This window comes from Thunnus albacares, chromosome 9, assembly GCF_914725855.1.
Source record: "Thunnus albacares chromosome 9, fThuAlb1.1, whole genome shotgun sequence".
Lineage (NCBI taxonomy): Eukaryota > Metazoa > Chordata > Actinopteri > Scombriformes > Scombridae > Thunnus > Thunnus albacares.
The window spans coordinates 7860456-7879452 of NC_058114.1; the positions used below are offsets into that span (position 1 = coordinate 7860456).

General features: G+C 40.5%; 3 protein-coding genes across 3 annotated transcripts; all 3 read right to left on the bottom strand.

The window, feature by feature from the left end:
- Positions 1 to 6084: 6084 nt before the first annotated feature.
- LOC122989062 (trace amine-associated receptor 8a-like) lies at positions 6085 to 7727 on the bottom strand. The gene is made up of 2 exons (XM_044361743.1): positions 7558 to 7727; positions 6085 to 7039 (listed from the first exon to the last, which is right to left on the bottom strand). The coding sequence occupies exons 1-2, from the start codon at positions 7725 to 7727 to the stop codon at positions 6229 to 6231; spliced, it is 981 nt and encodes a 326-aa protein (XP_044217678.1). The 3' UTR covers positions 6085 to 6228.
- Positions 7728 to 13284: 5557 nt separating this feature from the next.
- Positions 13285 to 14771, bottom strand: LOC122989065 (trace amine-associated receptor 13c-like). The gene is made up of 2 exons (XM_044361747.1): positions 14599 to 14771; positions 13285 to 14095 (listed from the first exon to the last, which is right to left on the bottom strand). The coding sequence occupies exons 1-2, from the start codon at positions 14769 to 14771 to the stop codon at positions 13285 to 13287; spliced, it is 984 nt and encodes a 327-aa protein (XP_044217682.1).
- Positions 14772 to 16642: 1871 nt separating this feature from the next.
- Positions 16643 to 18781, bottom strand: LOC122989169 (trace amine-associated receptor 13c-like). Its single transcript, XM_044361874.1, has 2 exons — positions 18471 to 18781; positions 16643 to 17962 (listed from the first exon to the last, which is right to left on the bottom strand). Exons 1-2 carry the CDS (start codon positions 18641 to 18643, stop codon positions 17152 to 17154), a joined length of 984 nt encoding a protein of 327 aa, XP_044217809.1. The 5' UTR covers positions 18644 to 18781; the 3' UTR covers positions 16643 to 17151.
- Between the last annotated feature and the right edge of the window lie 216 nt (positions 18782 to 18997).

Below are 18997 nucleotides of genomic sequence, written 5' to 3' on the forward strand. Positions count from 1 at the left end.
GTCCTTCCTTTTACCCCCCCCCCCCCCCCAACTCCTCCTACTCACCAATTTTGCTCCCTATCATCATTTGACTAGTTATTGTCCAGACATTGCCAGGATGGACATAATAATACTGTAAAGAAAACACTAAATGTCACAGAACTACAACTGTCTACCAAAGAAAAAGCCCCTATGACTGTCAAACCACGCAATTTTGAGAAGGCTCCAATTAAAATTTAGCCCAAACCAGAGTCCATTCAATACAAATAGCAGTAAATACTGTCCATAGATGACATAACCCACCCCATAATAAAATGATGGTTGTCCAAGCCACCATGTTAGTCCCTATACCTCGGAGAGAGAACCTCCAGTTTAGGTCGACATGAATGACGAAACTGCTACCAACCTACCTTGTGAGGATCCAGGTGGAGTCCCCTGTGTCTATTCAACCCAGTCGCCAGAATAAAGCATTGGCATTGTACGTTTCTGCAAACCACGGAAACGTTAGGGTTAGGGAAAGATTATGGTTTGAGTTAAAATAAAAAAATATTAAAAAATGAAAACAGCTGCAAATGTCCCAACATCTCACTGACACTGGAAGCGGACATTAATTGTGAGATGGTCTTGAACAGTGCTCTCTGTTGCTTTGATGCTTTTCCAACTTTCTTCAATCGAACTTTCTAGCCAATAATAGGAAAGTCAGCCCATATACATGTCATCTGAACTATACCACTAACCCTAACCCTAACCCTAGAAATGTTGATATGTTACATATGGTTGAAATGTTGATTTGCTACATATTAAACATATTGAAACATAGAGATTCAACATATCAAAGGTTACGATATTGTAACTCTAGTTCTATAAGCACAGGCAGAGTCCTCCACTGGATTCTATGGGTAATACTCCTCTCCAATCACACAAATTTGCATGTATGTAGCCGGCCAATCAGAATGCATCTACTGATTATATGCATCCCACACCCTATATAAGCGGCGCTTCGCTGCCACTCACCATCCAAAACCACTTCACTGAACAGCGTGGGAGCGGCCAGGTCCATCAGTAGAGGGCTTCGCCTGTGGATATAGAACTAGGGTTACAATATTGTAACCTTCGTTCTATCTCACACGGGCTCTGCCCTCTACTGGACTCTATGGGTGCAGTAGGCGGAGCCTGAAGAATGTACACCCTGCCACGCCACATCATCAGACTGCCTCACTGAGTTCAGCCAACCACAGGTTTAGTTGCTGTGGCCCCTTTATAATCCCAGCCACTTAGCGGAGCAGTAGGGGGCCCAACCCAGTCCAGTTAACATGGACCAGAGCTGGGTGAAAAAAATGACCTAACCTCACAGGGGTCATAGGTCATATACTGAGGACCTTGTACACCCCATTCCTAGAGTCCTCTTGGATCACGGGAGAATGCCGGCATATATTTGCCCGGGGGGGTCAGGTAAACACAGCTGACACACACACCACCCTTTTCACAAGTCCTGAGTCGCACCTGCGAACATGGACCTTGAAAAGGAGCCTGTCATGTCTAAGAGATAGAACCTTATGAATGGACAAGGCGTAGACCAGGATGCCGCCGTGCATATGTCTTTGACACTTACCCCACCAAACAAGGCCGTAAGCGCTGCCACACCATGTGTGGAATGCGCTTGGAACACAGTGGGGGGTCCTTACTTGCCTGCCTGTAGGCTCGGGAGATGCACTCACAAAACCAACTAGCTAGGCGCTTCTTGGATAGGGCTTTACCAGCCACTCCCTCACTTCACCAAGCGATGCTTGTGCCTCTGTGGAGCTGGCAAACCACTGTTGCGGGCAGTGCATGTGCAGGAGCCCCAGTGGAATAACTGGATGGCTCACTTCCATGAGCCCCAATGCCTGCATGACAGTCAAAGTTTTCACTGCCACTCCCCACCGCAGTCTGAGGACTGCCTTCTGGCTTCTGACAGAACAGTGTGTAGCATGGCCGAATCAAGCACAATCCCCAGATATTCTGCCTGTAGGCTGGGGACTCTCCAGTTGATGGCAAAGCCTACCTGAGTTAGGTGCAGCACCAGTCTGGCAGTGTGGAAAATGGCCCAATATCTGGACCTGGCCATGACAATGAGGTTGTCTAAGTAGAAGAAGACCCTCATGCCACGGTTGCTCAGCGGTTGCAGAGCCATGTCCACACACTTGCTGAACATGCAGGGATCCAGGGAGTAGCTGAACTGTAGCTTGTTGTACTTGTAGGCTGTCCCCAGGAAGGCGAAACACAGGAACTTCCTCTGTTTTGGCACCACCTCAACGTGAAATACGCATCTTTCAGGCTGATGGTGGTGAACCAGTTACCTGGGTAAATCAGTGCCAGCAATATCCTGATGGTCAGCATGTGGAATGTTTATCTGGCGATACATTGGTTCAGAATCCAGAGATCCAAAATGGGTCTGAAACATCCTATCTTCTTGGGAACCAGGAAGTACGTGGAGTAAAACCCTTTCTGTCTGTCGTGAGCGGGAAAGACTAAGACAGCCTGTTTCGATAACAGGTCCTGGATCTCTTTGGAGAGAAAATCTATTTCCTCTTGGGAGGATAGATTTATCTCCTTGATGAAGTAATGAAATTTCCTCACTCCTGTCAGTGTGTGGGTGCGTGGCATTATTTCTGTGTATGGATATAACCACGTCACCATTTCCCAGGGAGGTGCGCTGCACTGGTTGGGTGAGGATCCGATGGGATCGTCCAGCGACATGGGAGCTCCTAGGAGGTCCTCTCTGTCCTTCCTCTGTAGGGTAGTGAGTCCCAACCACACGTGACGTGAGCTCATCCTGCAACAGTCACCACACCTAGAATGAGGTTGTTAATCCGACCGATGGCGTGACCCAGAAATTCAATTCATGCGGTGTAACAGCGGTGTATTTGCTGCTGTGATGCCCAACACACCAAGACTGTTCGCTGCCATGGCCAGCTGCGCAGCCAGCTGGAATATTTCGAAAAATATTCCAGCTGGTGTCCACCCAGTCAAGTGGGGAATCAGGATGGCTTCAAGGACCTCTTCCAAGGGGGCACAGCGGGACAGCCTGTCTCCGTGTGGCCCTGCATTCTCAGGAAGGATACCAGTCTCACCACTGGTGACTTCGTTTTCAGCGGCTCCTTCCAAGACGCTTCGATGCACTGCCAAATGTCTGGTAGAGGAGGAAAAACGAAGGCAGGTTGAGCAGGATGAGCCAGGCCATAAAATCCTTCATGGAGCCTGCTAACCGGCTTGGGCATGGGCAAAGGAAGCCCAACTGGTATGCCACCATGGCCATGACTTTCGGGAAATCCTGGTGAACAGATGTCAGCGGAGGATGTCCGAAAGTCAGCAAAGTTGCCAAGACAGATGAGAGCTTGTCGTCATCATCCATCAGAGAAGCTGCCCGGAGTGTCTCAGGCGGTGGTGGCGGTAGCGGCAGTGGAGGGCCAGATGGAGCAATGATTTCATCTTCACCACAGTGATCTATCTCAAGCTCCTGCTCACTCTCATCACAACGAAGTGAAACGTCCGAGGCAGTTGAAGCAGAAGTGATGCACGGCAGCAGTGGCCATGAGACAGGGGCATGGCAGGCAGGAACGAGAAGTTACCAGCAGAAAAGAGGATGGTAAGCGGCAGCAAGACGCTACTTATATAGGGTGCGGACACACATAATCAGTAGGCGCATCCTGATTGGCCAGCTATGTACATATAAATTTCAGTGAGCGATTACATGCTTGTGATTGGAGAGGAGTATTACCCTTAGAGTCCAGTAGAGGGCCGAGCCTGTGTGAGATAGAACTGTCACTTGCAGAAAAGTACAATGCCAAATTTTGTTCTGGCAACCAGGCTGGTCTGTTCCTTGGGTAGTTCAGAATCAATGTCAGTTTGGCACAATTCAGAAACATTAGCACCAAACTAGTCTAACCTCATCACAGCCGCCTGAGCATGGTGATCTGACTATACAACTGAATCAGGATTGGTAAGCTCGAACATGGGCACAGGAATCAACTGGGCTAGCAAAACCCTGGTACTGCCTGCTACCCTGACCTGTCAACCCACTCCAACCCTCCTGGTCTCCTGGACAGGGACTGTCTTCTTCTGTTGGTGTAGGAGGTACACTGCCAAGGCATAAACGTCAGTTATTCCTGTGCATCTTTTGCAGAGGCCCTTCCTTGCCCTCCTGACGGTCACAAATAAATTATGATCAAACATGAGGAGAACTTTAGATTGAAATTCCTATAAATCTTTGATAGCAATAGGTTATATACATTATCATAATTGTGGCTGGTATCATAGGAGCATGTGGCATTATATCTGTCTAACTAAGTATTGATGAAATTATATTTATCAAAAATAGTTCTATTTTTGAGAAAGGTTATTAGATTATCTGGTTAATTATTAAACTGAAAGTAGTGTTAACAAATAAAATGATACTTTATCAAGCAATAGTTTTTAGAACTATGCAGTATATTCTCTTTTTGATGTATTGTATGCCTTCTCATTTTGTGAACACTTTGACAGATCTTTTGACAGGTCTCAGAAATTCCAAAATAGAGAAAATCTGTGAAACATTAAAACACCCCTCTGTATAAACATCAGTGTTGACAATTTTCTTTTTCTTAAAAACTTAGGTGTGTGTTTAAATGTTTGTGTTGTGCTGAACTGGTAACTGAAGGAATCATGGTACGTTAACTTTAATTTTCTTATTTTGAGAATGTCCATTCTACAAGGTGTAACACATTGTGGGTGTCAATAATATCAGCAGTCCATCAAAACCAAATATGCCGCACAAAAAATTGTTTAATTTTTATGGACATGTCAACTTTATTCCATGCAATTTGATTTTTAGTCAGACCATTAAACAGACAGGACCATGGAGACTGAATGTCTATTACTGATTTCCCTTTTCTAATAGGAAACCTGCACTACGACCTACAGCAGCCGGTGTTTGGTGACAACAAAGCTTCTGTGAAACACTGTAAAATATTCTGACTCTTCCTGTGTCTAAAAAAATTATTTCTGCGTATTTCTGCGTTTTCTTGAGTAATAAAAGACCAGATTATATAATAATGATTACACAGAGTCTATTGTATTTAAAGGTTCAGACAACCCTGAAACCAAAGCAACTAAATGGGATTCAGCCATCATTCATTTTATTATTTACATCTTCTTACTGTGACATGTCCAAATGTTTTCTGTGAAAAAGGGTCTATAAGGAGCTTTCAATAGTCTGGACAATTTCACTTCACTAGTTGTGGTTGTATCATGCACCATAGTGTCTTGTATTATTCAAAATTCAAATATATTACTTAAATGTAAAAACAACAAAATTCCTAAACACTAGGAATTATGAATACATCACAAACATAGTTTTTTTTGTTTGTTTATTTTTGTAATTAGCCAGTTTTTACTGTCATTATTTAGTACTTGAATATTTATGTTCAATGTCCTGATAAAAATATCAATTTGGCCTTTTATATCACAACACCAATATCACAATTTATTTTAGCAATATATATGAAGTTTAGTTTGTGTGTACAAGACTGGAAAAAGATGTCACACAGATTGGGATTCTTACCAGTTTTATTCTTTTCTACATAATCATGCCGTTTGTCAGGGATCCTCGACAGTCTGGACACAACACATCATCACATTTAGCAAACTGGAAGACATTTAATTGAATATTGAAAACAGCAATGTCATATTGTTTAAGTCATTTTTGGTGTACCATACTTTTAAGAATTACAGGTGCCTGTATAACACATGTGCAGCTTCCAGTATGTTGGTAACATAGGCCTCAATTACACATATCATGACATTCATTATATTTGGCCATTCAGTAGACTTTAGCTAAATCATACATTTTTCTTTTTTCTTTGCGATATTTAGGCGACTACAGAACCTCATTCATTATATATACAGCACATATTGTTCAGTATTGTTCAGTACAGTAAGATTAAACAGTAAGAATATCTATTGAATAGTTTCTTAACAAAGAGTGTTAAATCTCCATAATCTACACTAGCAAATTGTTTATAAAAAAATATAGCTTATGTCTTTTTACTGTCTTTCCCAAGTTAATATATTTACTGGATGTCACAACACCATCGTTTCACTGTGTTCTTTAAAAAGTATTCTGAACTGATGTGTACAGTTGACAGAACAAAACAAATTTACTTCATCTCCAATCAAACTGAATTCACCTTGATAAAATAAGTCAGTTTATATACAGTATTTGGCTATTTTCTACATTATCTTGGCCTCACAGGAACCTGGCTGCAGTATTTGAAGGCTGAAAATGAGTTTAATAGCTTTTCTAAACCAGGGGTAGAAAAAGGCATAGATCAGAGGATTTAAACTGGAGTTACAATAAAATAGCCAAAGTTGAGCGGATGAACCATCATCTGTGGTGTCCTGTCCTGCTAGAAAAGGACAGTAGTATGGACATAAACAAAGTATGAACACAAGTAAGACAATGCCAAGAGTTCTAGCAGCCCTCATCTCAGATTTCTTTGCAACTACAGTCAGAGTTCTTGATTTGTCTGCTACAATTTGAGACCGCATGACACGTGCCTGTGACACAGCCACCACAAACACTCTCATATAAAGAACTATGATAACAGTAACAGGGCTGAAAAAGGTCAGAATAAAGTCTACTGCCCCTGAAATGTAGCTTATGATAAGTGTACATTCTTGGGGGCAGGGATTTAACATATCTGTTTGTAACAAGTGATCTTTTAGTATTATGAAGTTGTAGATAACAGAACAGATCCAACACAAAGACACACAGATTTTAGCTCTTCTTGGCGTTATCATGGAAGAATAGTGCAGAGGGGCACAAATGGCCACGTAACGATCCACTGATATGAGCACCATGCTTCCAACAGAGGAGGAGGTGAGGATAAAGCTCAACAAGAACCAGAGAGCACATGTGATTTCATCCAGAAACCAGCAGGACTGCAGCGTAGCGATTGCAGCTGGCATCACTGCAAGGCCCACAAGCAAGTCAGACACAGCCAGGGAGAGGAGGAGGACATTGGTGGAGGTGTGGAGCTGCCTGGAGTGAGAGATTATGATTATGCCGATTAGTGATAGTATCCCCACATGCCTCACATTCAGCCCATGACACAATGAAAATGAGGTTAGATCACAGCGAATATTGTGAGACTGCAGAATATTTTACAACAATAAAAAAAAAAAAAATCTTAACATGCAAAGTTAATCTTAACATGCAAAGTTAATCTTAACGCTTTCTGCTGGGCAGATATGGAGATTATCATGACTACTGCTATTGTGACACCTTTATACAGATAAGCTCATTAAGAATGACATTTTCATTTACCAGTTAAAGCACTAAGATCTTAAGCTTGTTTTAGTTTTCTTAAAAACACATTCAAAAAGCTTGTATGCAAGGTGGACGAATAGCCAAAGTTGGTCTTATAGCATAGAATTTAAAAAAGCATAATTTTATGAAAACTGATTTTGAGCTCTTTCCACTAAAAGTTAATCTGCCCCAACACCTTTACATGCTATTACACATGACCAGTTAATATAATTCAAGAAAAAGAGCTGTGCCTGAAGTGACAGATGGAGATTACAACCAACAGGTTGAGCGTCATGGTAAGCAGAGCAATGCAGTACAGTAGTGTTTTGATGAGCATGGCTTTGGGAGAAACAGGTGTTGATGTGCAGGAGGTGTTGAGGGGAAGGGTGCAGAGCTCTGCTTGTTCCAGTGTCTCTACCATCGTCAGAGGAAGTGACCACAGATCTGAACAGAGAGTTGATGAGGTCTAGCAGCCCTCTGATTCACTTCTTCATGACATCAATTATTTAAGCCTCATCTTCTTCATTTTCCCCATGCTTCCTTTACCCTCCCCCTTTTCCTCTTCACACACCCCAATCTGCCCCCCCCCCCCCCCCCCCCCCCAACTCCTCCTTCTCACCAACTTTCACTCTCTTCCCCATTTCATTGCTCACTCCCTTTTTCCAACCAGTATCCAGTATCCATCTCTCCTTTCCTGCCTTATGCGTATTTGATGAGTTATTGCTCCTATCTCCAGACACTGCCAGGATGGATATAATAATACTATGTTAAAGAAACACTAAATGTCACAGACCTACTACTGTCTACCAAAGGAATAGCCACTATGGATGTCAAACAACATAACACTGAGCAGGTTCCAGTTAAAATTAAGCCCAGACCAGAGTCCATTCAGTCCCGGCCAGTTAATGCAAATTGGTGGGGGACTCCCTTGGGCCTTCCACTCAACTACTTTGCACAAGTCTGGATCACTACTCTGTCTCCTGCCAGATCTCTGGAGACTGAGCACTATATCCGGTGCTAAGTCTAGGCTTCCCTCAACCTGAACAACCGCCACCCCCACCTCCCCAGGCAAGCATGACAAGCTGTCTGCATTCTGATTTTCAATTCCTGGCCTATACTTGATAGTGAAGTTGTAATTAGCCAGTTCAGCTGCCCACCTCTGGTCCACTGGTCCTAGAATGGCTGTGTAGAGGTCAACTAAGAGGTTATGGTCAGTGAACACAGTAAAAGTGTCCCCCCCACAGATAGCCCTAGTGTGTATCTACATACACACTAAAAGGAAGGTCATAATTACCATAAGCTAGTATAGGTGCCTATAGGAGCACTTAGTTTAGCTGGTCAAAACTCTGCTGACACTCTTGACTCCACTGGACTGTTTTTCTGTGGCCCCTTCCCTCGAAGGAGGCTATGCAAGGGAGCTGTGTTTTTGCATGGGTGGAAATGAATTGTTACTGGTGCTGCTCAGTCTCTCACAGCTGCTGTCTTTTCTGGACCTGTAGCCAACCCATGACTGCTGACAACGTGGCACAGAAACCTCATCTCCTTTCTGAAGAGACAACAGTTTTGGGGCTGTGGCTTGAGGCCGTGCTGTTTAAGTTGCTGGAAAGCATGCTCCAAATGCTGTAGGTGAATGTCAAAAGAAGGGGAACAGATCATCACTTCATCCAAATATATTAATAAGTATTCATTTACCTTGTCACCCACACACCTTTGCATCAGGTGCTGGAAGGTCGCAGGGGTGTTACACAGGTCAAAGGGCGTCAAAGGAGGTGCTGATGGCCTTCCTTGGGCATCCCACCGAAACCCACAGGGTTCATAGGAGGAGATGGATGGCGTTCTCCGGGGGCACTGAAATGCCTAAATAGTTGTAGCCAAGGCTGCAATTGATTGAGGGGTGCTTGACGCCATTCCAGCCAGCTACATCTTTATCTCCTATACTAGAGCCTTCTCCGTTGCTGACATCTGCGTTGCAATGTTGTGTTGTAATTCAGTCCATAAGTTGTATCTGAGCTGTTGGAGCTGTGGCTGGGGCCCACTGTTGGTGTAGATGTTGCTGGATGGGTGGGCTGTTGGGACTTCAATAGCCTCTTCATTAATCCAAATGACCCCTACCTCCCCATGCCTCAGTAACTCCTTTTCAAGGGCCTATGCATAGACCTGCACAAACATTGTCCCCGGTGTCTGTCACATCTGTTGCTGGTCTGGGCCTGGTTGTAGGGCTAAGGTGAACTGGTCTCTTAGTGTTACACCAGATCTGACTTAGCCATGTCCACAGACACCCATTGATTATGAGACTCCTCAAACCTGAGTATTAATGGCTCCACCCCTTCCCTGCTTCTTGTTTACAACTAAAAAACTGACTTCTTATACAAGCAATGGACTGAGGTGGCTGATATTAATTGGCAAGAAAATCTAATATCTTACTGCCTAAATCCTTATTAATGGCTTGGAGCAGCAAAACTTCCCTTTTAGTGTCCCCATCTAGCGCATTTAACACACCCATTTGCCATTTTCAGAATCTGGTTATGCCATTTGGTCTGACTAATGCCCCTGCAGTTTTCCAGGCTTTAGTAAATGACGTCCTCCGTGACATGATCAACCAGTTTGTCTTTGTATACCTTGATGATATCTTGATCTTTTCCCAGATCCAGTCGGAACACAAGCAGCATGTGCGCCAAGTCCTACAGCACTTCCTGGAGAACAAGCTGTATGTAAAAGCAGAAAAGTGTGAGTTCCATGTACCTTCTGTGTCATTTCTTGGCTATATCATTGCACAGGGGCAGGTGCTCTGATGGATCCAGCTAAGGTGACAGCTGTTACAGAATGGCCAAAACCCACTAACCTGAAACAGTTGCAATGCTTCCCGAGCTTTGCCAACTTCTACAGGAGATTCATTAAAGATTACAGTCGGATAGCTGCTCCACTAACTGCCCTCAACTCCACTTCCACTACTTTCATGTGGTCTCCCAAGGCTGAAGTGGCCTTTAAAGACCTTAAGAGCCGCTTCACCTCAGCACCAATCCTCATCCAACCAGATCCTGCTTGCCAGTTTGTTGTGGAGGTGGATGCCTTCGACACCAGGGTAGGTGCAGTACTATCCCAGCAATCATCAATTGATAACTTCATCTATGTGCCTTTTTCTCCTGCAAGCTGTCACCTGCTGAAAGAAATTATGATATCGGTAACCGGGATCTTCTTGCTGTCAAACTGGCTCTAGAGGAGTGGCATCACTGGTTGGACCATACTGACCAGCCCTTCATTGTTTGGACAGATCACAAAAATCTCTCATATATCCAATCTGCCAAACAGTTTAAATCTCAACAGACAAGATGAGCTTTGTTTTTTGGTTGTTTTAATTTGTCTCTCACCAGGTTCCATCCAGGTTCTCATAACGCCAAACATGATGTCCTATCATGATAGTTTACTGTTGAGGAGTCAACTGCTAACCCTGAACCTATCCTGCTACCCACTTGCTTCGTTGCCTCTATCACCTGGGAAATAGAGTCATTGGTAAAGCAGGCCCAGCATCAACAACCTATTCAAGGTAACAGTTCCATTAATCTTTTGTTTGTCCAGGACTGTATTTGTTCCCAGGGGCTGCAGTGGGCCCACTCTTCTTGCCTGACCTGTCATCCAGACAAATGAGACGAAAAAGGTCATAATACCAGACCTTCAACCATATGTTCTGTGGATTATCCAGAGTGACGGATAATCCATTTCCATTGCTTGAAAAGAGATGTTGCTGTTGAAAATTTTATATGTAATCTTTCAACGCTTTGACTACCACAATGGCTAGATACACTTGAGTTAAGTTAGATTTAGGTGAACTGACCCTTGAGCCAAGCAGTTTTAGTTGTCTAAACTAAATTCAACCCCCTTTAAACCAGAGGGTGACAGGAAATGCTATTCTAGCCAAATGCTAAGTGACAGATCAGCGGCCTCCCTATGTTTTTATTGCAGCAACATTTTGTGTTTCAAATTTGTAATTTCATTAAAAAAAAACAAAAAACAAGATATTAATTGCAAAGTGAGGTGGTTACGGATTGTCATATATTTTGTCCTGGCAAAAAAACTACAAATATGTAATTCTCCATGTTGGACATGGAACAACTTAAGAATATTACTACAGTGTCTACAGTTTTAGTTTGTGCCAATAAAAAACTAAATAATTTAGAGCTACAATTAATGATTATTTTTATAATTGATTAATTTTTAAAATAATCTCTTCAATTAAATTCTGACATTTGAGAAGCTGGAAAGGGGAATTGTTGTCAATGTTAATCAACAAATCGATTAATCAACTACCGTTTCAGCACTAAATAGAATTAAGCTATTAATTTATATTAATTTATCAAGCAATATTTATTAAAACCATGCAGCATTTGTGGAATAAAGAAAATCTGTGAAAACATTAAAATGCCCTTCTGTATAAACATCATTGTTGACAATGTTTGTTTGTTTTTTAAGATTCAATGTGTGTGTGTATGTTTGTGTTGTGTTGAACTGGTAACTGAAGGAATTATGGTATGTCAACTTTCACTCTATAATTTTTAGAATTCTGCAAGGTGCAGACCAGTGTGAGTTTCAACATCAAAAGTCCACCAAAAGGAATTTTTTATTATTATGAATTTTTATGGATATCATCTTTTGCCATACAGTTTGATTTTTAGGCAGACTATCAAACAGACAGGACCATGAACACTTAACATCTGTCACTAATTTCCCTTTTCTAATAGGAAACCTACAGCAGCTGCTGTTTGGTAAAAATGAAGCTTGTGTGAAACACTGTAAATTCTTCTTAGTCTTCCTGTTGTTTTAAAATTAACTTTATCATTTCTGGTTGAGTAATAAAAGGCCAGATTATGTGAAAATGATTATACAGAGTCTATCGTATGTAAAGAGCACTCTGAAACCAAAATAACTAAATGGAATTAAGCCATCATTTATTTTTGTTGTTTCCATCTTCTTTCTATGACATGTCCAAATGTTTTCTGTGAAAAAAGGTCCATAAGGAACTCTCAACAGTCTGGACAAACTTCACTTCATTAGTTGTGGGTGTATCATGGTCCTGCTACTGAAATTTTCTCAACCAACATAAGGTCTTTGTGTTCACAATTCAAATGTATTCCTTTACTGTAAAAGCAATTAAGTCCCTAAAACACTACAATTATGAGCATGTCACAAAAATACAGTATTCATTATTCTAAAATATCAATTTGGTCTTTTATATCACAACACCAATTTCACAACAATGTATTTTAGCATTACATTTTTGGTTAAGTATGTTTGTTCAAGTCTGTGGAAAAAGATGTCACTCAGATTTAGATACTTATCAGTTTTATTTTTTTTCTACAACACATCAACACATTTAGCAAACTGGAAAAGACATAATTTAATTGCATATTTAAAACAGCAGTGTCATATTCTTTAAGTCATTTTTGTGTGCCATACTTTCAAGAATTACAGGCTCCTGTATAACACATGCACAACTTCCACTATGTTGGTAACATAGGCCTCAATTACACAGGTCATGACATTACATTTGGCCATCCAGTAGACCTTAGCCAAATCATGTGTTTTTCTTTTTTCTTTGTGATATTTAGGCGACTACAGAACTTCATTCATTATATATACAGCAGATATTGTTCTGTTTTTAAAGTACGGTAAAATTAAACTGTAAGAATACCTATTGAATAGTTTCTAAACATAGGGTGTTAAAACTCCATCATCTACACTGGCAAAGTGTTTTTTAAAAAAAAAAAAAAAAGTTTATGTTCTCAATATGTGTCTTTTTGCCATCTTTCCCAAGTTAATATATTTACTAGATGTCACAACACTGTGGTTTCACTGTGTTCTTTAAAACGTATTCTGAGCTGATGTGTACAGTTGACAAAACAAAACAAATTTAACTCACCTTCAATTACAATAAATTCATTTTAATAAAATGAGCCAGTTTATATACAGTATTTGGTTATTTTCTACATTATCTTGGCCTCACGGGAACCTGGCTGCAGTATTTGAAGGCTGACAATGAGTTTAATGGCTTTTCTAAACCAGAGGTAGAAAAAGGCATAGATCAGAGGATTTAAACTGGAGTTACAATAAAAAAGCCAAACTTCAGGTGATGAACCATTATCTGTGTGGTCCTGTCCTGCTAGAGAAGGACAGTAGTATGGACAGAGACAAAGTATAAACACAAGTAGGACAATGCCAAGAGTTCTAGCAGCCCTCATCTCAGATTTCTTTGCAACTACAATCAGAGTTCTTGATTTGACAGCTACAATTTGAGATCGCATGACACGTGCCTGTGACACAGCCACCACAAACACTCTCATATAGAGAACTATGATAACAGTAACAGGGCTGAAAAAGGTCAGAATAAAGTCTACTGCCCCTGCTATGTAGTTTATGATAGGTGTACATCCTTGTGGGCAGGGATTTAACATATCTCTTTGGGACAAGTGATCTTTTAGTATTATGAAGTTGTAGATAACAGAACAGATCCAACACAAAGACACACAGATTTTAGCTCTTCTTGGTGTTATCATGGAAGAATAGTGCAGAGGGGCACAAATGGCCATGTAACGATCCACTGATATGAGCACCATGCTTCCAACAGAGGAGGATGTGAGGATACAGCTAAACAAGATCCAGAGAGCACATGTGATTTTATCCAGGATCCAGCAAGACTGCAGTGTGGCGATTGCAGTTGGCATCAGTACAAGGCCCACAAACAAGTCAGACACAGCCAGGGAGAGGAGGAGGACATTGGTGGAGGTGTGGAGCTGCCTGGAGTGAGAGATTGTGATTATGCTGATTAGTGGTAGTATCCTCATGTTCCTCATATTCAGTCCATGACACAATGAAAATGAAGTGAGATCAAAGCAAATATTGTGAGAATACAGAATATAACCTACAGATTATTTTACTTTTATAGACACAACAATATGAAAACCAAACTCTACATGCAAAATAAATCTCCATGCTTTCTTATTATCATGACTACTGTTATTGTGACACCTTTATACAGAGAAGTCCATTAAGAAAGACATTTTCATTTACAAGTTAAAGTATGAAGATCTTTAGCCTGTGTTAGCATTTTAAAAACATTCAAAAAGCTTGTATGCAGGGTGGACCAATAGCCAAAGTTGGTCTTATAACATTGAATCTTAAAAAGCATAATTTTATGGAAACTGATGTTGAGCTCTTTCCACTAAAAGTCAAACTGCCCCAACACCTCTACATGCTATTACACATTACCAGCCTTAATAATTCAATAAAAGCATCTGTACCTGAAGTGACAGATGGAGATTAAAACCAACAGGTTGAGCGTCACGGTGAGCAGAGCGATGCAGTACAGCAATGTTTTGATGAGCATGGCTTGGCTGGGAGAAACAGGCATTGACATGCAGGAGGTGTTGAGGGGAAGGGTGCAGAGCTCTGCTTGTTCCAGTGTCACTAGCATCATCAGAGGAAGTGACTATAGATTTGACCTGATGAGGTCTAGCAGCCCTCTGATTCACTTCTTCATGACATCAGTTATTTAACTCTCATCTTCTTCATTTCCATCGTACTTCCTTTTACCCACCCCTTTTTCCTCTCCATACACTCCCATCTGTCCACTTCTACCACCACCCCAACTCCTCCTACTCACAAACTTTTGCTCTCTTCCCCATTTCATTGCTCACTACGTTTTTCAACCAGTATTGCTCCCCACCTCTCACACCGTGTTTTCCCTGTTGGCCCTAGATTGGCTGTGTGGAGGTGAACTAAGAAGTTATAGTTAGTGAACACAGTAAAAGTGGCCGCCCACAGATGACCCTTGACATTTTCAGTGACTGCCCAGTTAAGTTTGAACGAGCTGAACTTAAGAATATTACTACAGTGTCTACAGTTTTAGTTTGTGCCAATAAAAAAACTAAATCATTTAGAGCTACAATTAATGATTATTTTTATAATTGATTAGTTTTTTAGATCATCTTTTCAATTAAAATATTAATCGATTAATCGTCAAATTGATGAAATGTCAAAAAATATTGAGAAATGTCCATCACAGTTTTCCAGGGCCCAAGGTGACGTCCTCAAGTTGCTTGTCTTGTCTGACCCACAGTCCAACACTAGAAGACATTTAATGTACAATGATATAAAACAGAGAAAAGCAGCACATTCTGACATTTGAGAAGCTGGAAAAGGGAAATATTGTAAATATTAATCAACTAATCGATTAATCGACTTACGTTTCAGCATCAAATAGAATTCAGCTATTAATTTATCAAGCAATATTTTTTTAAAACCATGCAACATGCAGATCTTTTTTAACAGTCTCTGAAATTGCAGAATAAAGAAAATCTGTGAAAACATTAAATTACTGCTCTGTACAAATATCATTGTTGACAATGTTTTTTGCTTTTTTGTTTTTTTTTAAAGATTCAGTGTGTGTATATCTGTTTGTGTCATATTGAACTGGTTACTGAAGGAATCATGGTATGTCAACTTTCACTTCATAATTTTGAGAATTCTGCAAGGTGCAGACCAGTGTGAGTTTCAATATCAAAAGTCCATCAAAATGAATTTTTATGGATATCATCTTTTGCCATACAGTTTGATTTTTAGGCAGACCATCAAACAGACAGGACCACGAAGACTGACCGTCTATTACTGATTTCCCTTTACTAATAGGAAACCTGCACTACAACCTACAGCAGCTGCTGTTTGGTAACAATGAAGCTTGTGTGAAACACTGTAAATTCTTCTTAGTCTTCCTGTTGTTTTAAAATTAACTTTATCATTTCTGATTGAGTAATAAAAGGCCAGATTATGTGAAAATGATTATACTGAGACATACACATCTTCTTACTGTGACATGTCCAAATGTTTTCTGTGAAAAAAGGTCCACAAGGAACTCTCAACAGTCTGGAAACTTCACTTCACTAGTTGTAGGTGTATCATGCTCCTGCTACTTAAATTTCCTCAACCAACATAAGGTCTTTGTGTTCAAAATTCAAATATATTCCTTTACTGTAAAAGCAATTAAATTCCTAAAACACTATGAGCATGTCACAAAAATACAGTATTCTTTTGTTTTGTTTTGTCTTCTTTATCTAGTTTTCCTGACTCAAAAATATCAATTTGACCTTTTATATCACAAAACCAGTTTCACAACAATTTATTTTAGCATTATATGTTGGGTTAAGTTTGTTTGTGACTCAGATTTAGATACTTATCTGTCTTATTCTTTTCTTCATAATCACATTTCATCACACATCATCACATTTAGCAAACTGGAAAAGACATAATTTAATTGCATATTGAAAACAGCAGTGTCATATTCTTTAAGTCATTTTTGTGTGCCATACTTTTAATAATTACAGGCACCTGTATAACACATGTGCAGCTTACAGTATATTGATAACACAAGCCTCAATTACACAAATAATGACATTCATTATATTTCGCCATTCAGTAGACTTTAGCCAAATCATGCATTTTTCTTTTTTCTTTGCAATATTTAGGCTACTACAGAACCTCATTCATTATATGTACAGCAGATAGTACAGTCGATAGTTCAATAGTTTCTAAACAGGCTGTTAAAACTCCATTATCTACACTGGTAAATTATTTGTTTTTAAATATATTTTTTATTCTCAATATACCTCTTTTTGCTATCTTTCCCAAGTTAATATATTTACTGGATGTCACAGCACTGTGCTTTCACTGTGTTCTTTAAAAAGTATTCTGAGCTGGTGTGTACAGTTGACAAAACAAAACAAATTTACTTCACCTTCAATTACAATAAATTCATTTTAATAAAATGAGCCAGTTTATATACAGTATTTGGTTATTTTCTACATTATCTTGGCCTCACAGGAACCTGGCTGCAGTATTTGAAGGCTGACAATGAGTTTAATGGCTTTTCTAAACCAGGGGTAGAAAAAGGCATAGATCAGAGGATTTAAACTGGAGTTACAATAAAAAAGCCAAACTTCAGGTGATGAACCATCAACTGTGTGGTCCTGTCCTGCCAGAGAAGGACAGTAGTATGGACAGAGACAAAGTATAAACACAAGTAGGACAATGCCAAGAGTTCTAGCAGCCCTCATCTCAGACTTCCTTGCAACTACAGTCAGAGTTCTTGATTTGTCAGCTACAATTTGAGATCGCATGACACGTGCCTGTGACACAGCCACCACAAACACTCTCATATAGAGAACTATGATAACAGTTACAGGACAAAAAAAGGTCAGAATAAAGTCTACTGCCCCTGATATATAGCTTATGATAAGTGTACATTCTTGGGGGCAGGGATTTAACATATCTGTTTGGGACAAGTGATCTTTTAGTATTATGAAGTTGTAGATAACAGAACAGATCCAACACAAAGACACACAGATTTTAGCTCTTCTTGGTGTTATCATGGAAGAATAGTGCAGAGGGGCACAAATGGCCATGTAACGATCCACTGATATGAGCACCATGCTTCCAACAGAGGAGGATGTGAGGATACAGCTAAACAAGATCCAGAGAGCACATGTGATTTTATCCAGGATCCAGCAAGACTGCAGTGTGGCGATTGCAGTTGGCATCAGTACAAGGCCCACAAACAAGTCAGACACAGCCAGGGAGAGGAGGAGGACATTGGTGGAGGTGTGGAGCTGCCTGGAGTGAGAGATTATGATTATGCTGATTAGTGGTAGTATCCTCATGTTCCTCATATTCAGTCCATGACACAATGAAAATGAAGTGAGATCAAAGCAAATATTGTGAGAATACAGAATATAACCTACAGATTATTTTACTTTTATAGACACAACAATATGAAAACCAAACTCTACATGCAAAATAAATCTCCATGCTTTCTGTTAAGTGGAAATGGAGATTATCATGACTACTGTTATTGTGACACCTTTATACAGAGAAGCCCATTAAGAAAGACATTTTTCAAGTATGAAGATCTTTAGCCTGTGTTAGCATTTTAAAAACATTCAAAAAGCTTGTCTGCAGGGTGAACCAATAGCCAAAGTTGGTCTTATAACATTGAATCTTAAAAAGCATAATTTTATGGAAACTGATATTGAGCTCTTTCCACTAAAAGTCAAACTGCCCCAACACCTCTACATGCTATTAGACATAACCAGCCTTAATAATTCAATAAAAGCATCTGTACCTGAAGTGACAGATGGAGATTAAAACCAACAGGTTGAGCGTCACGGTGAGCAGAGCGATGCAGTACAGCAGTGTTTTGATGAGCATGGCTTTGGGAGAAACAGGCATTGACATGCAGGAGGTGTTGAGGGGAAGGGTGCAGAGCTCTGCTTGTTCCAGTGTCACTAGCATCATCAGAGGAAGTGACTATAGATTTGACCTGATGAGGTCTAGCAGCCCTCTGATTCACTTCTTCATGACATCAGTTATTTAACTCTCATCTTCTTCATTTCCATCGTACTTCCTTTTACCCTCCCCTTTTTCCTCTCCATACACTCCCATCTGTCCCCATCTACCACCACCCCAACTCCTCCTACTCACAAACTTTTGCTCTCTTCCCCATTTCATTGCTCACTCACTTTTTCAACCAGTATTGCTCCCCACCTCTCACACCGTGTTTTCCCTGTTGGCCCTAGATTGGCTGTGTGGAGGTGAACTAAGAAGTTATGGTTAGTGAACACAGTAAAAGTGGCCTCCCACAGATAGCCC

Excerpts from the sequence above, each read along its gene's own strand:
- LOC122989062 (XM_044361743.1), bottom strand. The coding sequence starts at position 7,727 with ATGGTAGAGACACTGGAACAAGCAGAGCTCTGCACCCTTCCCCTCAAC. Across the intron at positions 7,040-7,557 it reads ATCTCCATCTGTCACTTCAG|GCAGCTCCACACCTCCACCA; the intron begins GCACAGCTCTTT and ends CTCTCACTCCAG.
- LOC122989065 (XM_044361747.1), bottom strand. The coding sequence starts at position 14,771 with ATGCTAGTGACACTGGAACAAGCAGAGCTCTGCACCCTTCCCCTCAAC. Across the intron at positions 14,096-14,598 it reads ATCTCCATCTGTCACTTCAG|GCAGCTCCACACCTCCACCA; the intron begins GTACAGATGCTT and ends CTCTCACTCCAG.
- LOC122989169 (XM_044361874.1), bottom strand. The coding sequence starts at position 18,643 with ATGATGCTAGTGACACTGGAACAAGCAGAGCTCTGCACCCTTCCCCTC. Across the intron at positions 17,963-18,470 it reads ATCTCCATCTGTCACTTCAG|GCAGCTCCACACCTCCACCA; the intron begins GTACAGATGCTT and ends CTCTCACTCCAG.